This window comes from Cyprinodon tularosa, unplaced genomic scaffold (assembly GCF_016077235.1).
Source record: "Cyprinodon tularosa strain WSP-4 unplaced genomic scaffold, ASM1607723v1 ctg320, whole genome shotgun sequence".
NCBI classification, from domain to species: Eukaryota; Metazoa; Chordata; class Actinopteri; order Cyprinodontiformes; family Cyprinodontidae; genus Cyprinodon; species Cyprinodon tularosa.
In genome coordinates, this window is record NW_024039031.1 from 689779 (window position 1) to 712846 (window position 23068).

Below are 23068 nucleotides of genomic sequence, written 5' to 3' on the forward strand. Positions count from 1 at the left end.
AATCAATCTAATGTTTCTACAACTATAATTCTTTCCAATTTCTTTGGTAATATTTTTCCTCTATTATCTTTTACATTCCTATTTTTTATTCACGTATTATTTAATTAATAACATAAATTTACTTGTTAAATGGGGATTGCACCTCGTTGTAAATTAATTTTTTATATCTTTTTTTAAACATTCAAATCAAATTAATGTTTCCTTTTTTTAATTTGGGCAAGGCGACGAACTTGCTATTTGACGTCACCGGCATGGGGGTTCCTGATTGGTCAGTGGGTATCAGGAAGCGGTGAGCTGATTGTTGACAGCTCTCTAGTTAACGAAGATGGTGAGACGCTTTACCTGAGACACTAATCCTCTCGCAGTCTTTGGAGCTTGAATCGAGTCACCCCGCTGTAAGGTTTTCTACTCTAAGGTAAAGTTAGATATAACAAACACGCTGTGTTTTTAATGAGTAACCGGAGTTCTTAGCTTTGCTAACTAACAAGTTTAGCTGCTACACCTGGAACATTCTGCCATCTGGTGTCCTCCGATACTAAAACTCCATTTGCTCCAAACGCTGGTTATTTATTGTTTGTTTTTCTTTAACTCGTAGTTTGCTAAAAAGGTGTAGTGAGCTATATGCAATACTTCTAAGCTGTTAGCTTCTGCTAAAGCTTACATAATTTGGAAAATTTGGCCTGCTAACTGACAGCAGCATGGAGAAATACTGAACATTACATAAAGCCAAGTTGCAGAGCAGGTTAAGCTTTTCACCTGAAACTTCTAGTTGCTTGTGCATTTTGTCAAAGACAAAAACAAGAATGTTAAATTGTGATAATTGTGTTAAATTACCAGCTACAATCCATCCAGTCATTTTGAGGTTGTAATCATTCATTCATTTAATTATTTTCTAACTTAAACTTGTGCAATCTGATGTTTCCCCACCTGCAGCAGCACATCATTTGGTTCCTCTCTTATAAACAGTCAGATTTCACAGAACATCCTCGTTTTGTTACCATTCGTGCATAAAGCTCATCAGTGTTGGCTTTTCAGTTTATTTGTAGCCAGGTTCTCAGAGATGGATGGTGGATCAGAAGTGCGAATGGAGACCCCCACCTTCTGCTGCTCCACCTGTGAAGGAGCATCAATCCCAAGCCGCCGCTCCGCTCAGCGCTTCAAGACCCGCAGCCTGAGCACTTCCTCAGCCACCACCTACTCTGAGCACAGGTCAGTGATCAGGGCGTCATAGGTGCCCCTCAGGTTTTACACTGTCCCTCTGTGTTTTTATGGAGGGAAAAAACATTTCAGTTAAACAGTTGTCAACCTTTGTAGCCCTCCAAACTAAGAATTAGTTTGGGAAGTGTTGGCCTAGTGGTTAGAGGAGCGCTTGTGCTCTGATAAGGTTGCAAGTACACGGTTCCACACTCCACAGCCTGCACTTTGGGTCCCTGAGCAAGACCCTTAACCCCACACTGCTCCCCGGTGGCCACATAATGGCAACCTACTGCTCCCCAAAGGGATGGCTTAAATCCAGAGGTAAATTTCTTCAGTGAGAGATCAATAAAGTTCTATTATTATTATTAATTATTGGTAAAACAACAAAAATGCCATCATGAAATCTAAAAACAAATATTAATGACTCTCCCTACAGACTTAAAGTCAAGTTGTTTCGAATTCAGAATTCAGGAAGAACGAACATGTTTATATTTGTAGTAATAAGTGACGAAAATGAATGTAAACCAGTCAGATAAAACTATACAATTTATTATGTGATCCGATTTGGTTCATCTTTTCCATCAGTTGTCAAAGTTTAGGGAACCCTGGAAATTAAAATGCTTCTAAAATCTGTCTAAATATAAATGAGTTTTTTTTAACTTTCAGTCCTAGAAATGTTTTTCTGTTTAGACGTCGCTTAAGGTTTTGGGCTTTGGGGTAATCTTTTTTTTTATTTTTTATATATATATATATATTATGATTGATGCATTTAATCAATAGATAAATGATAACACACTTTAATAAATAAGTAAAACTGATTAATTGGTGCACTTCACTTTAAAGGGAGAAAAAGATGAAAACGGCTGTAGGATCTGATAGCTTTGCTGTAATCATGGCAACAGACATTAAAAGCAGAGAAATGAGGAAAGAAACACAGAGGGAAAAACAAAAAAAATCACCGTTGAGCAGCAGGAAGAGGAGGCCAGGAGGGAAGCCTGAGCAAGTCGTCCTGTTCCCCTCCCTATCTGCCTCTGTAATTAGATGTCAACAAGTTCATGTGAGGAGGAGGAGGAGGAGGGAAGACAGGGAAACATGAGAGCAGATGGCCAGCAGAGGGAGAGCTTTCATCACAAACAGGCCTCATGTCAGCCCTGCTGAGCACTGTAGAGATCCTCTCTGGTCACCAAGCTGCAGCACCAACAACTCAGTTAGAGCTTCTGGTTTTAGTGGGATGTTTCTGAAGAAGAAGTTGCTTCAGTTTTTGTTGCAAAAACTCAGATCCTGTGTGGCAACAGAACCTTCTCTAAAAACGGCTTCATGAAGGACGAAGCGTTTCAGGCTGGATGCGTTTGTTCCCTCGTTGATGTGGTTAGTTGTTAGCTTCTGACCCAGCGATGAGCTAACTCACAAGAGGAAGTCACTTAATAGAAATTCACATCTCCAAGATGTTGAAACAGACTCCCATTAAGGCATCATGTTTTAATTTTTTGAATCTACCCAAGTCAGTGGCGGCCGGCCCATAGGGGGCGCTGGGGCACCGCCCTCCCTGATAAGAAGAGAGAAACGTAAAATATATTTTTAGAAATTAACTCACAAATGTCAGTTTTACTCTCTAGACTGTGTACCTATAAGCAAAACAAATTATATAAACTACATTTCCCTATCTACTGTCATTAATTTGTGGATTTCCACAGACAGACTCCTACCGTCTCTGTTCTGGGGGCGTTGATCAGACTGACCCACATTTGCAGAGAATCTGTCAATCATGTACTATTGCTAGGTGAATTTAATGGCCAATCAGCGTCTCGGAACTTTATGGTATTGGGGCGCTGAAAATACTGCGCTTTAACAGGCTTCTGCACCCAAGCGCAGGTGCAGACAATTAGAGGGAAGATGGCGAATGTAACGACCGAGATGCAGCTTCCACCAAATTCGGTGAGATCCTTATTTATCTACCCGTTTGCCAGAAGAACATCCCTGTTGTATGATATGAACATTTCATGTCATGGTTATTGTGACTGTGACGAATCCACCTCGTCGCTTAAAACAACCTCTCTAACTTTGCGCGCCACACACACATTCCTGTTATACTGTGTTTGTGAGGACCAATACACTCGCGCTGAGATCAGTAGCTCTATTAACTTAAAACACACAAGCTGTTCCTGGTTACCTGCTGGCATATTGAGGGTGCACACTTAATATTTCAGTGGGGTTAGCCGTGTGTGTGTGTGTGTGCGTGGGGGGGGGGGGGGTGTACGTGTTTATGCTACGGGGACTTGTCATCTTCAGTCTGGCTGTGTCTTTGCTGGGTTCAAACCCAGTTTGGTGTAATTGCATAAGTCAATGAATCTGTGTAAAAGAATTAAGTTGTAAAAATTATTTGTTTTTGTACATCAATTGTTTGTGGAGGTAATATATGGACAAAACTGATTAATGAGAAGAAATCAGAAATAAGAGAACCTGATGTGAGGGGCTTAAACTATTTAATGAGGGCTGTGGGAAGAAAAGCGGCAATTTTTGTTTTCTGTTTCTTTGTTACATTGCTGGTAACTGGAGGGAGGCTGAGGCCCAGAGTATCTTGTATGTTTAGTTTCTTTTGCACCCTGTTTTGAGTTTTTGAGCTCAATAAATCACCAACACCGGTAACCCGACTGAGACTGGATTCTTGGAGGCCAAAGAACCCCGTCACAGTGACCCAAATCATCACTGTTACTGTTATTATATAGTAAATTAAATCATTACTGTTAAATTGTATGTATTGTCCAATTGTTTATTTGAATTCTTATTCCGGATTAGTTGGAGACATACACTAGGCTATATCAGCCCCACCAAAAATATTTTTCACCAGCCTCCACTGACCCAAGTATGTCGTAAAACATAATTTTAACAGCTTTCAGGGTCAAATATCCCCTTTCATTTTCTCAGATAAGCCTTTTATTTCTTTTTTTTTTTTGCTAAATGTGATGTAATGTTTATTCCCCTTTTTTTCTCAATGACAGTCGTTTGGAAACAAGCTGGCAGTGGCTTCACACCCGCACTGCTTTAAAGTGTCCTTCAATGCATCCCGCTTTATAACAACTGCCTTTAAAAGCTTCATATTTGTATTAAACATTAATTTATTCCAGTAATCTCAATAAAGCAGATTAGTAAATACCTGCTGCTGAAGTCTGTGAATCAGACTAAGAGGATTTGTTGGCTTTGTTGAGTGATGCGGCATGAAGGCTGCCTGACCCCCTGATACAATTAGACTGTTAAGCAGAGCCAAACAAACAGCTTTTTAAGATCATTTGTTTCCACTTAAAAAACACTTTGTTATAAACTTCAGATTAAAGAAAAGACAGGTGTGTTTTTGCTCGTTAAATATTGACTTATGTGCTGCAGCTAGACAGATAAAGGTGTTTTTTTTTTAAGGTTGTGATCAATGCATTAATGCACATTTGACTCAGGAAAGTTTATATCTGCTGCTCACCACGCAGATATAACCTTAGGGTTTATTCTTACAGAAAAAAAGGCAGGGATCTCAGTATGTCAGCTGATAATGGTTTGGAAATGTGGAAAAACTAGATGAGCATCATGCAATTTTAAAAAGAAAAGTAGAATTATGTCATAAAATGTTTCTGTTTCCTTTTTCATTCATGTTTGATGCGTTTGTTCCAGACTCCATGGATATAATTAAAATAGTAATATCTATAACTTAGCCTTGATTTTTTTAAAAAGCATAAAATGTCCTCTTTTATTTTTTTATATTCTTTATAGTTGCCTCTATTTTCCTTGTTTTTTTTAAAACGTGCATCTTTGTTTCTCTTCCCAGGAGGACTCAGTCTCTTCATGGACCAAGCCCGGTCACCACATTTGGGCCGAAGGCATGCATGCTCCAGAACCCTCATGCTGTGATGTAAGTTGAAAAAAAACTTTTTTTCATTTTTGTGTTTCCTCTTCCTTATAACCTAGCTAAATATTGTATAATCACTGTGATGCAAGCAGCTAACAACATGGCGTCTGATTCCATAAAGCTTCCATCTAAACATGAATAACTGGCTGGGAGTAAAAATGACTCTTAATCACTCATGAAATGACAAACTCTGATACAGCTTTAGTTTCACCATTTCACACCATATTATTTTAAAGGTATTCCTCCCTGGAAAGCATGTGTTAGCTAGCAGCAGATTAACAATCAACACCTCTAAGACCTCGCAGTTTCTGCACAACTTCCTCTTCGGTTTACAGCAATGCATAGTGATAATATTTAATGGCTTATTGGTGTGGTTTATGATTCGGTTTGGGTGTAAGCAGAACCAAAGCAAATTATTAGTTTATTTATAGGAGTCTGAGAATGCTCCCTGCAGCCGGATACTCCCAGATTTACACATTTGGCAGCTGTGTAGGTTACTACATGCATCATGGTGCTCATTCTTAGTCATTTTTCTTCAAAGCAAAAGTATTTCTACCTTAACTTCTTCAAAAGGCTTGTACACTTTTTTTAAACGTAGATATATTTGTTTCTAAGGAGGTAAAGATATATTAATATTTCAGATACTACACAATGTTTCACATACATTTCTTTTTGCTCTACAATGAAAAATATTTCATATTAATTAGTTAATGTGGGAGTAATATGGTTAATTTTTGAGCTGATGTTATGCAGGATTGCAGTGGTGTCAAAAGATGAGTTGACAGCGGATGAAGTGATGAGCTTTTTAGTCATAAAATCCTGGAAAAAGGACCTTATTCCAATGAAAGGCTCACCAATAAATGTTATGAGATCAACTTTTGTTTTTACAATAAGGAAGTTTTTCATCTTCTGTTTTTTTTAAAGTGTCTTTTTTTTCATCTATTTTTAAAATATTAGGCCTGACACTGCGCTTCAAGGTATTAATATGTGCTAATTACTTAGCTATGCATTCCTCTTCTGTACCTATTTGTTTTCCTTTAGAAAGACATCCTAATTACAACAAAACATTTTATCTTGAGTACAAAGCAGACGCCTGAATAAATCCTGTCTCACATTAATAAAAACAATCAGCAGTAGTTCTAAGTTCGCATTTAAACTTCTTACTTTAATTTAAACAATTACTTTTTAATGTTGTAAAAGGACGGATTCATTTAACTTGTTTTCATTTCTGGGTTCACAGCAGGAACTCTCAGGGCAGCGATCTGTTAATAAACCACCAGAAAGAGATATGTAAGAAAAGCACAAATAAAGAGACGATTGTTTTCCTTCTTTTCCAAGAATTGAGCCACTTTAATTTGATCCCAAAAAGTGACATTTATGTAAGTCTATTTCTGGATATTTAGTTTAAGAGCAGTGAAATTCATCAGTCACACAATTCGGTGCTTTATTTCTGCTAAATAAACCCATTTTCTAGAAGCTGCTAACCTCATGATTCCTCCACTGAAGTGTCTCCACATCCTCTTGTTTAAGTTGTGAAGTAAAGCTTAACCTTAAAAGGTGAAAAAAAAAGAAGAAAATGAATAGATTTCCCAACTAAAGGCCATGCATATGTATTTGCAAAGTGATTAATGCTAATAATTCTTTGGCATGTTTGTTTTTTAAGGTTGTTTCTCTGAATGCACAATGGCAGGCGTGGTGTTCTCTGCACTTAGCTTGGTATGACAGGAGCTAATCTGCTGTATAATGAAGTATCTATTTTAATAAAGATCAAACTTTCCTGGAACCACATCCATCAAGTTTGATGTTGTCAATTCAGCCTATAGGATTAGTTAAGAAGTTGAACAGGTGGATTTTCAGCATATCTCAGATTGTCGCTGGTTTAAGCTCCTGTCATGGAACAGGTACAATAGGTACTGTTTGGTGCGATCTGTCACTAGACAAAATAAAAAAAAATTTTCAATCTGAGGTTATGAATCCTAACGTGTTGCAAAGTGTGCATGCAGCTTTTGATTTGCAGATAACAGCACTTCTACCTGTACGTTAGCATTTTTAACTTTTCAATCGTCCTCATGTCGCCTCTTAAAGCTGGAAGCACGGTCTAAAGGAGGTCAGAGCCAAAACAAAAAAGCAGGTCATTGTCACATAACTAAACTGGCGATGGAGAATAAAAGAATCTCAGGAATTTCATGCGCCGGGTTTCAGTTGTTCAGGTGTTTGCTCTTGAATCTTCATGCTGCATCTCTATCTGCAAAATAATACGGGTTGATGATGCAGCCGGAGAGCGATCAAACACTCTAACCTTTGGGTAATTCTTGCTAGAACAGTTTCTCTAGCAGCTGAAAGGTTGTTTTGCTTTTGAATTGTAGACCTACAGCTGCTCATTTTAGCTCATTCTGAACTGTTTTTAGGTAAGATATAGAAATGGCATTGAAAAAATATATTTTTGCTGTTGCTAGAGATGATTAAGTATTTGATGAGGATGCTCTAAACTACCTGTGATATTGTTAAAGGTGCTGCAGTTAGCCTATTAGCATCATAGCTATTTTAAATGTGTGTTTTGATGAATTCCCTGCAAAGTTCATGTTCTTATCTAAAGCCTGGACTTTTTAAAAAAGGCTGCCAGCATGACTGAACTCATCATCCTCCACTAAATAGAGGACCACAGGAAAATAAGAGCAACATGATGGTAAAACATTCAGGTTTCTTAGCAGTAAAAAGTCTCTCTTGCTCAGTCGCAGTCTGCAGAAATGCCCTGAAATGTAATTAGATGTTTTTCTAAATATTTAAGCAGCTACCTTTGGGTCTCACTCAATGACAGTTTGCACGCCAAAGAGCGTTGCTTGCCCTGTATTATAGAGTCTAGATCTGCAATCTACTCAGAGTGTAGTGACAGAACCAAAGCAACCATTAGATGGGTCTATGGTGCCTTATATTAATCAAAATGTTTTGTTTCTTTTTGCTGACCTTTACTCTCAGTCGTCATCCTGCTGTACCCAAACAACAGAGAACAGTGGTCGGTCTGTTGGTGCGTCTTTAGCTGAGACTGATTTTGTTTGCTACCTTTACTCTATTTCAGACGTGGACTTCCATCAACCTTGTAAATCTTACTTGTTTTTATTACACAATGCAAATTGCGACCTAATTCTGACATGCAGTGTTGTTTTTGCATCACCCTGACTCATTATCCTCCCAAACCAGTTTGTTCAGATCTTCTAATTGTTGGCTTTTTGTTTGAAGGCCTGTCCTTGTTTCGGGGCCTAAGCCCTGGACTAATTGTTGACCTACTGATGCGGTCCATCACGTAAGTGTGTCTGTCTGTTACCTGCTCGCTCTGTTTGGACGGATTAGCTTCCTCAAAGCTGCTGGACGGGTTAAAAGTAGTAAAACCAGGCTATCTTCGTCACAAACAATGGCTGTGTGGAAGCAGTATTAGGAAAGACCAGTCTGGGACGACTCATTGGAAAAGGTGATTAGGCTTGGAAGACAAAAGTGAAGCGTTTTTAGTGAAGACTTTGACTTAGAAGAGCGTCAAAGCTGGGTGAGGCTGTGCTGCAGGCCGAGGAAGACGATAACAGCTCTGGCTCCTTATTGGTGGAGTCAGCCTCCTTATTTGGGAGCCTTTTGTTTCTCATACAGATCAAACCAATGTCCACCTTTTTTCTATCAATGCTCATATTTCATTACAGCTGAAACTGAACCACATTTATTGCATTTATAAAGTTTAGTCAGATAAGATGCTCTGAGTGCAGATGATTAGTGTGATAGTTGTATAAGAGGTCACCTCAGTTCTATTAGATCTGTTTATGTAGCAGGAAATCCAGTCAATCGCTCGTCTAAGGCCACTTTATATAAAAAGAAAAGGTCTTTATTTGATAAAGTTTAACCAAAAACAAGAAACCTTTTCATTTACGTGATGGAAACCATGAAAGAAGAGAAATGAAGTCGATTCTGATCGAAGCTTTTAGACTCTTTATTAAGTTGTTTCACATGAGATTGTCAAAATAATAAAACTTAAAACACTGTATCTGGATACATAATTTGATACTAAAGACAAAAATTGTTTGTATATATTTGTTATTGTTAGATTAATACATTTAAAGAATAATACCTTTAAAAAAATACTTAAAATGTTGTTATATTCTAGTTTTTACTTTGCATTTATTTGCAGAGATGCTTAATTAGCATCTGTATGGAGCCCCTAAAGGGACATGGAGGGGAAAAAAAGAACTTTTGCGAGATCCCGCAATAATTTTTCGAGATCCCCCAATAATTTTGCGAGATCCCCCAATAATTTTGCGAGATCCCCAATACTTTTGCGAGATCTGGCAAAAGTATTGAGGGATCTCGCAAAATTTATTTTTTGCAAGATCTCACAAAAGTTTTGCGGGATCTCTCAAAAGTTAATTTTTTCCCTCCATGTCCCTTTAGGGGCACCGTACATCTGTGATTCTGTTGATGTAGCAGGAAATCCAGTCAATCAGTCGTCTAAGGCCACTTTATGTAAAAAGAAAAGGTTTTTAGTTAATAAATTTTAACCACAAACAAGAAACCTTTTTCTTTCGTGGAAAAATGGGGGAAAAAAGTAGAATATTTTTATGCCTTTACCTATGTGGCATCGACTATTGAATATCTTCCTGGGTAGAAAAAAAAAATAATTGAGTCTGAAATTTTAATGTCCTGACAGCCCTAATTCTAAATTATAAAAGCAATATAATCTGAATTCAGTTTCATAGACAAATGTTGCATCTAGATGAAACAAAATCCTTTATTCCTAAAGACAAAAGCCTCTAGAAAAGTTAAACTCTAATTAGCTGGAAGGTTGGAAGATTCATCCGTCTAAAAGAAGAGAGGAACAGGTGCATGTTGCTCATGCTGAAGCTATGCTAATTACTGCATGCTGTCATGTTAAAGTTGACCAATCACATCAAGGATTTTGCAAGACTTTATAAAAAAAAAAAAGAAAAATATTTAAACCTTATTTTTGCTTATTTTCAGACAATAGATCAGCAAAAATGTTGAGATGGATCCATTCAGCTGTTAACATGTGATCTGAACTTTGATCTGCTTCCTGTGATGCAAAGAGCCTTGAACTGGAAGACACAACAGGTCCCCAAAGACTCCTTTCACATCAGTACACTCCATTTATCTCCTTTGTTGCGACTAAATTTGGAACGCTGTTCATGATACATCTACTGTGTTGTGCACACGCCTGTCCAGAAGTGCTGGTTTGTGCGTGTTGACGCAGGAAAAAGTGAAAAGGTAGCATTCCATTAGTAGTTCATGTCGTACCCTTCAGAAGCCCCGCCCCTTTTTTCAGTCACACGCCTTCAGAATCCATACATGAGACACTCGAGGTATTTCACATCTCGCACCCACATCCATCAGTATCTGTACTTTTGATGACAGACAGAAGAAAGGAAACTTGATTTAGAGATAAAAACCTGTGCATCCGTGACGAGCGTCCACGTTCAGCCCCTTTACTCTGACACCCAAAAGTAATAAACCATTTCTTTTAGAGGAAACTTGATTTTTTTTTTTCTCGGTTTAAAATGAGAGAGCAGAGTTTAGCCCATCATTTAAAACTAAAGAAGCCGCTGCAGGCCTTCTGAGATCTGGCCGTTTATTAGATCAGACAAGCAGCAGAGAAGCCAGTGGTTCCTTTGGAGGAGCTGAACAGCTCCAAAACTCAGGAAGGAGGACCTAAAGTCAATTAGAAATCTACAAGCAGCTCCAAATCAACGCCCAGAATACCCCGCTGTCAACAATAGTGTTGGCAGCATCATGCTGTGGGATCGGTTCACCACACGTGCGGCTTTAATTGCAGCACATGGTGCTTCGAAACATTAAAAGTGGTTCACCTCAATTTGAGCCGCCGCTCTGTGTCGGTTTGTTCACGTCAGCTAAAACGCGAAGGAATGTTTGGCTCTGTTTTTGGAACGGGACAAAATGTGAAAAGATCAGTTTGTTATGAATATTTGTGAGAGGCGGTGGATTTAAGGGCGACTTTCTTCCAAATAAGGCATCCACCTGTCGTCCTAGATCATCCTCGTTAGGACATATTTGAACTGCTGATGAAATGCAGCTGGTCATGCTGTGGGCCAGATGCCTAGAAGAACAAACCTTCCCCGTCTAAACCTCTAAACCCTCAGGTTCCCTGTTTTTTAGCTGTGTAGGAAACTCTTTAGACTCTGCTGAGAAAGTGCAAAGGTTCTTTCCTGCAAAAGTCCGTTTTTAAAGTGAGTGTCCGAATAGGAAATAGTAATTTTTCTCATGCGTGAAGTGGAATTTGCTTTGCAGGTTTGCAATTAATCTTCCTCCTCATTTATTGCTTCATTTAAATATAAATTTCACTTCCCTTACCGTAAGAGGACATTAGGAAAATGGCACGTGTCTTGTTTTTTTCCCATAAAACCCACTGCATTGTTGTTGACAACGATGGGTTTCATTGTTTCCCTTTTTTTTACCTGGTCAAGACACCGAATGATGTCATTAAGTTGAAAATAGTTTGGTGTTGAAGTAAATGTTACCTGTGGTAATTGCAGCTGAGGTCGTGCTGTTTAGTGAGTCACACCTGTCCTGCAAGGAAAGTCCTCTGCTTTGGTGGGCGGGGTCAGCTCAGCGGTGTGGGCGGGGCTTAAGGTGCTGTGAGGCCTTTAAAGAGGAGAGAGCTTTACCTCAGCAGCAGAACGCAGAGAGGTTTTAGTGTTAAGACCCGTCTGGAGCAATTACAGCCACAGCAGCTCTTAGTGTTTTTCAGCTGATCCTCGTAGGAGTGGGGGAGGCTGACCACAGCTCACAGACAGCCGCTGACTGACTTCATAGTTTTCTTTCTGTTTGTTTTGCTGCTTCAAAATGTGTATCATTCGAGGTAGTTGCTAGGGGTGGGATGCACCGTTCTGATAGAGCCAAGCATCAGGACAGAGCCGGGATTTCCTTCTGAGCCCACCTTTTGTTAGACACCTACAGACATGAAGTTTAACCAGTGTGTCACCGAGGAGACGCAGGGGAGCCACGGCGAGAACAAAGTCTGGAAATGGTGAGAGAAATTCTGTCTCCTTTATAAAAAAAAAAAAGAGGCTGGTCGAAGTTTCCGATGTAACCGAGCCGATTTAATATCAACCCCAGACTGAGAGCAGCTGTCAATTATTTTCTATAATATTTAAAAGGAAACTGATTCCTAGAAGTCATACTGTAAAGCTGCAGACATGACTGCAGGTGGATGTATTCAGCAGCAGGGTGTGTTTGCGTTGGACAGCCAGGTGGCTGGGTGAAGGGGGGAGGGCATCTGAGGAGGAACTGTTGGTAAATTTACAGGAAATCTCCTCTGAAATGTCCGACATTTTTTTACTGAAAGAAAGAAGAACTGTAAATATCTGTATGACTCTTCCAGTTAAGTTGGGAGTGAACAAACATTTAGAGCACAAAGGAAGATGGTGAAATATGACGGTTAATGTTTGCTTCTTATCTTTACAGCTGGCTTAATGTTTCAGTTTCTTTATTATAATAAGCAAAGACCTGCTTGTATTTCTGGTTTTCAGATCCAGAGTCGCGGTTCACTGATCATCCGACATTTACACCGAAATTAAAACAATGTTCAGCAGACTGACCAGGTTTCTATAAAGCAGCAACTGTTAGTTCTACCAGTTTGTTCATTTAACCCAAACGAGAGCTTAAACTCCTGAGAAATTCAATTCTTTAAAGAAATATCCTCTTCATACGACTGTTTTTATATTATTAATAAATTAGAGAAAGGACGGGCTTTAGAAACAGATTTGCTTTAATAAAACTTTTTCTTTTTTGCTTTTTTTGCACTGAATATTTTCCAAATCAAACCGTCCTTGTTGTAAACGAGGTTAATATGATTTTACCGTCAGCCAGCTAAAAGGCAGTGCACAGCAAATAATGGGGGAGGGGAAGCCCAATTAAAGGCCTTTGGATTATAGATTGTTTACTTTTCAAAGAGCAGTAATAATTCTGTTCTTGTTTTTTGCAAGCTCATGCAGCTCGCTCAGTTTTACTCTGATGTAATTTTTTAAAGCTCAGCATGAAGAATCACAGATGATAGAAATCGTCATCGTTGCATAAGAAACACAGATGAGCTTTTATGTTAGAGATACAGAGTCCTGCACTGTCTGCCGTCTGTAACTAATGCTGCCAACCAGCGGAACCAGAGGCCGCCGGCAGAATTTGAACTACTTTCAGACGACAGCAATTAGTTCAACCGATTTTATGTAATAGTTTTTTGAAAGATTGAACCTTTTGCACCTGATTTTTCTTTCTTTTCTTCCTATCAACAAAATTTTATTAGAAATTCTTTCCTAGTTTTATTTTAGAGATGTGGAAATCCTCGCCTCGTCTTTTAGGATAGAGAGGAGGAGAAATCTGATGTCTCTAATTGGAGAGATGCCGATCAGCCCAGGCTGTGATGAACGGCTTGATTTATCGTTCCTAATCTGTTCCAGCCTCCTAACATTTATTTTCTTCCCTTCAGGCATATTCAGGATCCCGCCAGCCAGAGACTGACGTGGAACAAGCCTCCAAAAAGTGTCCTTGTTATCAAGAAGATCCGAGATGCCAGCCTGCTGCAGCCCTTCAAGGAGCTCTGCACCTTCCTCACTGAGGTACGCTCACTTCCTCACAGAAGTCCTCGTCATGCAGCGCACCCCTCGTTTTCCTGTGCATCATACGTCCGGTTGTTTGTTGTTGAAGGTAAAGAACCTGATTGTTTACGTGGAGAAGAAGGTTCTGGATGATCCAGCCATTTCAGGCGACGAAGTCTTCGCCGCAATCTCTAAGAAATTTTGCACTTTCAGAGAAGGTAACGGTTCAGCTCTCTTTGCTGCATCATCGGACCTGTTGGTCCTGTAGATTTGAGTATTAAACGATGTTTTTGTTTTCCAGATCTGGATGATATTTCCAATCGTGTGGACTTCATCATCTGCCTCGGAGGAGATGGAACCTTGCTATATGCATCTTCGCTCTTCCAGGTATTAACCTCAGGACGTACAGCTGAAACAGTTTTAAATTCTCCTGTTGATACACGACCTCCTGATGCGCTTTGTTTCCCTCGTAGGAGAGCGTCCCCCCCGTCATGGCCTTCCATCTGGGCTCTCTGGGCTTTCTGACGCCTTTCAAGTTCGACACCTATCAGTCTCAGCTCACCCAGATCATCGAAGGTATTGACCTTCCCCTGACCTGCCCGTCAGCTGGCGGCGCCGCATTCTTTGACTGTCAAGCGTGCCCGTCATGCATCATGCATTAATGCTTATCTATGCCGGCAGGGAACGCTGCCATCGTCCTGAGAAGTCGCCTGCAGGTACGGGTGCTCAAAGAGAACTGGGAAAAGAAGGACAGCGTGGATGAGAAGGGCATCATCCTGACCAACAAAGACGTGGAGAGCAACCGCAAGGCTGTGCAGTATCAGGTACGTTAGTCGCTGTGCTCCGGTGGCTTTATTTTCCCTCTGCGCTGTAATCAGGCCTGATTAGTTTCATCATCACCACTGAACCCTTCCTTTGGTTGGTGAGCGAGCTCTGACCTCACTAAGTAGACAGCCTGGGCCCATATTTTAGGCTTAAACTGTGTCGTGGTTTAAGATCGGGAGGTGACATCATGTCAGCCCCGACCATGGAGAGGATTTTTCCAGAGGTGACTCCTCCTTTCTCTGTTTCAGGTTCTCAATGAGGTGGTGGTGGACAGAGGACCGTCCTCCTATCTGTCCAACGTGGACCTCTTCTTGGACGGACACCTCATCACCACGGTGCAGGGAGACGGTGAGTCCTCACATCCTCTTTGCATCCATTCATTCATCCGTTTTCTCTGCAACGCTTCATGTCTCTTTATATCTGCGGACCACAGGTTTGATCGTTTCCACGCCGACGGGCAGCACGGCGTATGCCGTGGCAGCCGGAGCCTCCATGATCCACCCCAACGTCCCCGCCATCATGATCACCCCCATCTGCCCCCACTCGCTCTCCTTCAGACCCATCGTGGTGCCGGCCGGAGTGGAGCTCAAGGTACCGGCTCAGCAGCGCCTCCTTCTGTCAGCTGGAGAGATTATTGTTTTTAAATTTAAAAAAGAGACAAGAGGAAGTTTTTTTTTTCTACTGGGGGGAGGGGGGTAGGGCTGCGTTTTGTAAGACAGGGAAAAAAAAAAAAAGACCTAAACTCAAATTTCGCTTTTGTTGTTACACTGCAGGAAGTTTTCTATTGTGAAAGAAGGAAAAAAAAAAAAGGGAATGAAAACAAAGAGAAACTTTACATTAGCTAGAAATGGAACCGAACAGCAGTGCAACAAAACAATTGATTCCCCCCCCACTTTTATTCATATTTCAGCTTCTTTAGCTTTTTATATCTGATGCACAAATACAGGTTAGTGCATCATTAAGGTGAATAAAGGATGATAAGCATTTATACATTATTTATAAAAAATAATAATCAGCATTTTTATCCAGCCCTTGATAAAATCACCTGCTGCCAGCTGCTTTAGAAATTGTCATGTTTAAAGGCACAACTGCAGCCCTGCAAAGACCAGAAAGCTTTAGAAAGAAAAAAGCCAAATGGTTCATTTATCTGAGCTTTAGAGATCCACAACCCAGGTTCTAAAATCGCAAACAGTGGAGTGAAACTCCAGAGCTGACCTTTGTGAAAGAATGGCTTAAAAAACGCATCGAAAATCCTGTTAGCAGTTTGCTAAACAGTCGGGTGGTAGAAGCAGCTCTGGTCTGCTGACACTAAAACGAAGCCGATTCCATTTAGTGATGGAAAACGATCCCTGAACGTATCAACTCCTCAGTGATGCACGGTGGTGGCAGCGTCATGCTTTAAGATGCTTTAATTCCAAACACAGGGAAACAGATGGCTGTTGACGGGACTAAAGGTGATAATATTTTAGCGAGGAACAAAGGGTTATCTGCCGGTCGTTGGTCTGGTTTTAAACAACCTTCTGTTGTATAAGAACTGTAAGTTGCATCTTTCTTTGAAGTGGTTTAAGTTTTCTTCCTTATTGTTTCTCAGATAAAGCTGTCCCCTGATGCCAGGAACACGGCCTGGGTGTCGTTTGACGGAAGGAAGAGACAGGAGATCTGCCACGGAGACAGGTTTGTCAGAGCAGCAGCACAGAGACCAGCAGCATGAGGGGGGGGGGGGGGGTAAATCTGCACCATTTAGCCGATTCATTTAATCTGAGCAGCTGCCTCAACACTCCAAGGCTTTGTTACATAAACTTATCAGGCTCTTTAATAGCCTGAGTCACATTCAATCCCTCTCTTTATGTAACTTATCCACATATATTGACCTTCCTGGTTGTAAAGAAAGTGTTTCTCAATGGGGGATTCTACCTCACTTTGCTTCACTGCTTTGTTTCTCTTACTGTAAATACCTGAACTCTTTGTTTCCTTGTTCTGGGTTCAGCTGGACAAACCTCCTAATTGTTCTTTATTCTTCTTCCAGTATCACCATCACCACTTCCTGCTTCCCCGTTCCCTCCATCTGCTTCCGGGACCCTGTGAACGACTGGTTCGAGAGCCTGGCCACATGTTTGCACTGGAACGTGAGGAAGAAGCAGAACTACCTCAGTTCGGAGGACGAGGAATTTTGAGGCCCGCGCCGTTCGCCCAACGTCGTGTTTCCGGGACTTTTTTCAATCAAAAAGACGAAAGCAACATGAGGGTTGGTGAGGAAACCCAAAAGGACAAAAAGGTCAAAAGAGGAAGACGGGTGTCATAATGCTGTCGTTGGCGTTGTTTCCCCACATCCAGGGAGACTCTTCTCTGCTGAAACAAAGAACTAAGACCAAACTACACTTAACTGAAAAAAGAAACAAACAAAAACAAACTCCAGTTGATGTTTAACTAAAGAAGACCGAATGGGATCAAAAATGTTTGCTTTAGCTGAATCCAGGGTCCAACTGAGCTGAATGTGCCTTAGACTTAAACACTGCTATCATCAGCATAAAGTGATTTGTTGTTTTACTCGTTTGTTTGTCCTTCCTGTCTGCAGAACTGAACACACAATGAATGTTTTAAAACCTTAACTGAATCATAGGAAGCATCTTCTTAATGTCTGGTTTTAAAAGCTCTCCTTTAAACATCTGCCAAACATTTTAAAACCTGTTTCTTTTTTTTTTTTTTTAAGGCCTACTGTGTGTGAACGCTGAGGAATTGTTACAAAATTAGCCGCAGCGCAGCCTTCACGTCTACTTTAAGGTGGCCTACTTTATTACAGGTCTGTCAGGACCTGCCGTCCAAATTGTGCTTTTAAATCTACTCAACAGATCACCCCTAAAAATAAACAATCATTCCTTTTAACCTTGTATATAAATGTAACGCTAATACGATGTTTTTTTGTAAAGTAATGTCTATTTACAGGTTTACATTGTATTATTATTACTGAAAATAAATCTATTTGCTACTTTTTATACAGCTATGAGTTTGTCACTTGTTAATTTTTTCCACAGTCTAGTTTTTGAAAAACTCGTCATTCAACAGTAAAAAAAAAAAAAAGCAACAAAACATTCCAGGACAAAATGGTTTGTCTGACTTTAATAGGAAAGATACTTGATGGTTTTGTCACCAGTTTGAATTGTTCTCCTCAAAGTGCTTTTTTTCACTTTTGTAACCGAGAGCCTGTAATTCTAAATTTTGTATCTGCAAGTTTGATAAATGTGTCCAAGAAGCTAATTTTTTTTTTTTTTGCCATAACACTTTAATAAACAGAAAGTTGAAGCAGGAACGGAGGTCTTTGTTGTTATTTCAGGGTTTCTGCGGCTCATTAAAAATCATTAAAAGTCATTAAATTATAATAATTTTTTAATTAAGGCCTAAATTGGCATTAAAATTCATTAAATTTGATAATCGTGGCATTAAAGTGCTTTGGAAAAGAAGCTTGAGGTGGAGAAAAGGCTAGAGCAGGGGTCACCAACATGGTGCCCGCGGGCACCAAGGGGCTCTCAAGGACCACAAGGGGTGCCCTTAGAGTCTTCTGAAAATAGAACAACTCAACAGTGAGCTATGTTTGAAATTTCACTGTATTCTGTTGCTCTTCTTTTTTTAATTGGGTTATAGAACATTTCATCATTTAATCATATATGGCATTTAAGCATTTATAGAGATTTCAAAAAGAAAATGTCTAAAAGAAAATTATAAATTTAAAGAAACGATAAAGATATGTATATAATATATGAAGTTTAGGTGAACATTGACCCTTGTCATTCATAGGTCAGTATTGGTAGCCCTTCCTGTGACTCAGAGCCCCTGAATTAGCCCTCAGCGGTTGGTGACCGCTGGGCTAGAGAATGGGGAAAATGCAAATTTGAACCAAAGTGGCGGGAAAACGAGGAACTCCAGACATGGCTGCAGCCTGTCCATGGTGAAGATGACAAAGGATTTTGCCTTGTATGTATATATATATATATAATATATATATATATTATATATATAAGTCATGGGTACTTGTTGATGGCATTAAGATTATTTTTAAGAGCATTAAAATGCATTAAATAACAGTTACTCATTCATGTATAAACCCTGTATTTAATATTTCTAGTTTTTGTCATAAGAAGATGCCCAAGATTGCTGGAACCTGCATCTTCCAACTGACAACAAAAACCAGAGTTTAGCAACAGTTCAACAATAATTGCGGATATGCATCAGTTTTAGAGTGATTTATAACAAACATTGCATCAATACCTAATCTACTAATGACTATATGGATTTAGCAAAACTGATAACAATGAAGTTATTTAACACAAAAACACTTACATATGTTTTTTTTCTGATACAAGCAGCTGTAAAAAATAATAAATATAGAACATTAAAGTCTAATTAATGGTAGTAAAAAGTTTTTTATCCTAAAATGTTATGATCATCAAGATCTAGATTTTATTAACAATAAGGTTAAAAAACCTGATGAGTTTAATACAGGTTTTATGTAACAATTGTTGCTCAGGTTGGAACTTTAACGCATTAATTGTGTTCATTGTTTCTTAGAAACGCGTTAATCTGATGCACAAGCAGCATCACAAGTGTTGGTCCACTATTCAAACTTAAAAGCCTTGGTTGTGTGGATGACTGCCAGTCACAGCTGTAACTCAGAAGTTCTCAGTAAGAGGAGACCGACCGAAGTTCGGCTGAGTTACGTTATGTAGGTGACTTTGCTTACTGCCCCTGGCAGTCAGGAAGGAATGTTGGCATCCACAGCTGCAGCCCGCCAACATTGCAACTTCACATCTGAAAAAGTAAAAAACTCCTTGATAAAGTTGGTCACAAAATGTATTGTTTTAGTTACTGGTTGAAGGATAAAAAGGGGAATCTAAAGTGTGTTTTAATTGCACTAATTTATTTGTATAACATTAATCATGACACGAACATTGAGATCAATTGTGTAGAAAGATTGTATGATTGTAGATAAACTCACCTAAGAAAGACAGAATATTTGTACAGAATTTCAGAAGCTCTTGTTTTCTTGTTAGATAATAAATTATCATTTTGTTGCATTTGTTCTCACACTCTTCATCTCTGTAACAGAGGGAAGTTGTTTGACACGTGGCTCCTCCCATCCTAAATACCCTGCAGTCGTTCCTTTGTGTCTCCTTTGCAGAAAATCCCCCCTTAGCATGATATGTCCACCTCTGTGCTTCAAGGTTTCTTCTTCAAAACCAAAGTAAAACAGTTTTGAAGTTTTACTTTGTTTTGGTTTTTAACTCTTTGACTCTTCAGTCAAAGAGTTAAAAGAGTTCACCCCACCTAGATAAGCATACAGAGAAGAAATTCCTCATACTCAGCATGTATGCAGCGACAGTGGAGAGACACACTCCCCCTTTAATGGGAAGGAACCTCCAGCAGGACCAGGTTTTATTTAAGCGTTTATCTCTGCTTTATTCATTTTGAGCAGCATTTAATTTCTTAGAAAATTCAGCAAAAAAAGTTTTTTTTTTTTTTTTTTTTTTTTACAGAAATGGGGACCTGCGCTTTAAATATGCACATGTACAGTCTGGTATGTGCATCCAATCACAGGTTGGATCTTCTCTTACATGAATTACTGCATTTTTGCAGAGTGGTGTAGAGGAAATCAGCCTGTGGTTTTGCTGAGGTGTTCAGGAAGCCCAGGCTAGTTTTGTCTTCGAATTCATGGTTGGTTCTGGTGTCATTCTGTTTCCTATTGAATGACTCAGGAAGTACGAGGAAGCCTGATTTTCTCTGGTGGACGCTGTGCTGACCTGGCACTTGATTTAAGTCATTGCAGAACCAAAACCAGAATAAAGCGCGGGACCCTAAATAACTAAACTGCTAAAGCAAAACAGACACTTTTTTTTCTTCCACTCAACTTTCCATTAATCTTTAAACGCAGCGCTCTATGAACCAGCTTCATAAGAAATGTGAAGCTTATTTTCAATGAGCTGCCAAGTCAGGTGCTTCCATGAGAGTTGCTGCTTGAGTCCAACAGCTCGTTCTCCCCATCATATCATTACTTTATTAGCCTTCTGATATTCTAAAGTTTAGCTGAATTCAGATAAAGCACTTTGGCCAAAACAATTAAATTGCAAATATCTATAAAGAAATAACTTAATCCAAGTTATTTTTCAACTAAATTCCTCAGAATTTAACTGCCAGATTAAAGGCAAGAGGATTAAACATTCGGACTTTGCATCTTGGTCGGTTTTCTCTGTGTGGTTTTCTCAAGTTTGACAACAAATTTCTGCAGAACCCTTCCTGAAAGGTTAGCCGTAGAACTAAAGCAGCAAATAAACAGCTTTTATAAACAAATGAAAACACAAGCATGTTTTTTTTTCTCTTACGTTTATTAAGAATCCAGAATATAAAAAAACACTGAGTGCATTAAGGTGCCGAGAAATGTTAAGAAATCTGTGAGCAAGCAAAAAAATAGCACATTAAACATTATAAATCACCAGTGGAGAAAGTTTTTTTTTTCACTTTACAAAAAATATACTAACATCCAGTTTGTAGATTACAGTGTTTTTTTTTACCTCAGAGGTGCAAATGAATCTCTGCTCTTGGAGGAGCAGATCAGCTCAGTGTCATGGCTGCAGCATCGAGCGGAGGCTGCTTCTGCTTTCAGGCATATTTGTTACCAAATTACAATTGAATTAAAATATTGCTTTTGAGCTTAAAACAATATTTGGATTCAATAACTTAGAATAATTAAAAACTGATTTTAATATTAGGTTTGGTTTTTAGTAAAAAAAAAAAATTTCTGTTAACAGATGTATCTAAATGTGAACAAACAGCTCATTAGAGTTTAGAAATGTGTAAATAAAAGGCTTGGTCAATGCTTTGGTAGAGTTAATGCTGGATAAAAACTGGAGCTCTGCAGAAGCTGCAGAGAAGATGGCGATGTGCAGCCAGCCGATGAGACGCTCTAACTGGATGCAAACACTTAGAAAAGAAGAAGAGCATGGCATCGATAAATAAATAATGATGCAGCAGTTTGTTTAAAGCTTAATCAAAAAATGCTTTGGCTTGAAACTCACTTCTCTCTCTGAGTCCCTGTCCGAAGCTTTGCACCAGTTTGATGAGGCCCCAGAATAAAACGCCTTTGATCAGCAGTGAAATTAAAGCTCCGGTGACGGCGGCTGCCTCCAGGGTGTACGTCTGGTCCTTGAACCATTTCTCTATCACCTGCAGGTAAAACAAACAGTTTTCCTTTTTTCCTTCAGGACTTGAGGTCTGTTTGAAACTCATCAATCTATTGATAATAATAGATAAGAGTAGAAATGAAAAACTGCAGCTGGAAGACAAAAGATTCTATGTTTTGCGTAAACTCTTTGTTTCAATGCCATATGTGGTTGTGAGGGCCTGCAGCTCTGATGGGGAGCAGCTTGTTCAGCATCCTTCACTCTAAACGGCCCCATTTTCAAAGAGGAAAGCCTTCCCATTAAACAAGCAGATGCTGCATTGTCTCGTCCTTTTTGAAGAGCTCCACAAGCAGGACCTGTGTTTTTTTTTTCATTACCAACAGGTGCTGCAAAAAAAAATGTATCAAAGGAAGACCTCAAAATAAATTAGGACCAGGGAGGAAGCCATGCTTTAACGCAGACGGAGCTTTGGGAGTTTATATCTACCTACCGAGTACATCAGGTAAACGAAGAAGGCCACTTGAGGAAGGTTCAGCCCCATGAAGACCCAAACCAGAACCTTGGATTCCTTTAATACCTGAAAAAGTTGAAGGAAGAGTTGTTTTTACATCCGTCACATATAATCTGCTGGTCTTGATGGTACGGAATGTGCACGCAGGCCGAAGTACGATGAGGTGAATCCTACAGCTGCTCTTTCAGACTGCCTCTGAACTACAGTTGAACCCGTAAAAAACATTATCTGCAAAATCTTAACTTGATCAAGATTTCCTGACTTTTTTAAAATTATTATTTATTATTTTGAGATGATGTTCAAGGCGTCTGCACTGCAAATGAAATGAAATCTCAGTAAGTCAGTTTTTTCATGAAATAAGAATAATTTTCTTGTTTTGAGCAGGAAAGTGAGACAATATGCTGGTGGAATATCTAATTATCTTATTTAAGGGCAAAAAATACTCTTTAATAAGGTGGATGATCTTATTTACCTGCTCAAATTAAGAGAGAGACAACTAAATTAAGAATATTTTACTTATTTTTTAGGTCAATTTTTTGCAGTGTGTGACCAATAGTTTAGTATTCACATTCCTTGAATCTGTCACATTTTATCATGTTTAAATCAAAATATGACCTATTTCATGGGAATTCTACAGACAGAGCAAATATTAAAACAGCGCAAGGCAAAAAAAAGTTATAAAAAAAGGTAAAAATTACATCTGTAAAATGCGGTGTGCATTTTTATTTAACCCTGCTGTGTCAACACTTTCTAGCATGAGTGAGATCAGTCCTGCTCCATTAGAGCAGAATGTAATGATTGCATGACTTCCTCAGCATGTCCTCCAGTGCTGCACAAACCTGTTGGACACCTGTTCATTTATTCCAGGCATGTT

At 39.3% G+C, this 23068-nt stretch overlaps 2 protein-coding genes across 3 annotated transcripts in view; one reads left to right on the forward strand and one right to left on the reverse strand.

Moving 5' to 3' along the window:
- Positions 1-263: 263 nt before the first annotated feature.
- On the forward strand, positions 264-17576 carry nadka (NAD kinase a). Of its 2 annotated transcripts, XM_038293109.1 has the most exons (12): positions 264-415; positions 1036-1209; positions 5009-5092; positions 13581-13710; positions 13799-13907; positions 13991-14076; positions 14163-14265; positions 14371-14513; positions 14763-14862; positions 14948-15105; positions 16106-16188; positions 16541-17576. In XM_038293109.1, the coding sequence occupies exons 2-12, from the start codon at positions 1061-1063 to the stop codon at positions 16686-16688; spliced, it is 1293 nt and encodes a 430-aa protein (XP_038149037.1). In that variant the 5' UTR covers positions 264-415; positions 1036-1060; the 3' UTR covers positions 16689-17576. The 2 variants fall into 2 exon arrangements, with proteins under 2 accessions (XP_038149037.1, XP_038149038.1); XM_038293110.1 differs by lacking the exons at positions 264-415; positions 1036-1209; positions 5009-5092 and adding an exon at positions 11763-12125.
- LOC119788598 overlaps positions 6090-23068 on the reverse strand; it is a 29137-nt gene continuing 12158 nt past the window's right edge. Inside the window, exons 7-11 of the mRNA XM_038293111.1 lie at positions 22174-22260; positions 21579-21726; positions 21415-21483; positions 10985-10989; positions 6090-6103 (exon numbers count right to left, since the gene is read on the reverse strand). Of these exons, the coding sequence (XP_038149039.1) occupies positions 21467-21483; positions 21579-21726; positions 22174-22260 (252 nt within the window). The 3' untranslated portion in view covers positions 6090-6103; positions 10985-10989; positions 21415-21466. The remainder of the gene's footprint in view (positions 6104-10984; positions 10990-21414; positions 21484-21578; positions 21727-22173; positions 22261-23068) is intronic.

Excerpts from the sequence above, each read along its gene's own strand:
- nadka (XM_038293109.1), top strand. The coding sequence starts at position 1,061 with ATGGATGGTGGATCAGAAGTGCGAATGGAGACCCCCACCTTCTGCTGC. Across the intron at positions 13,711-13,798 it reads TCTGCACCTTCCTCACTGAG|GTAAAGAACCTGATTGTTTA; the intron begins GTACGCTCACTT and ends TTGTTGTTGAAG. Across the intron at positions 14,514-14,762 it reads GCAAGGCTGTGCAGTATCAG|GTTCTCAATGAGGTGGTGGT; the intron begins GTACGTTAGTCG and ends TCTCTGTTTCAG.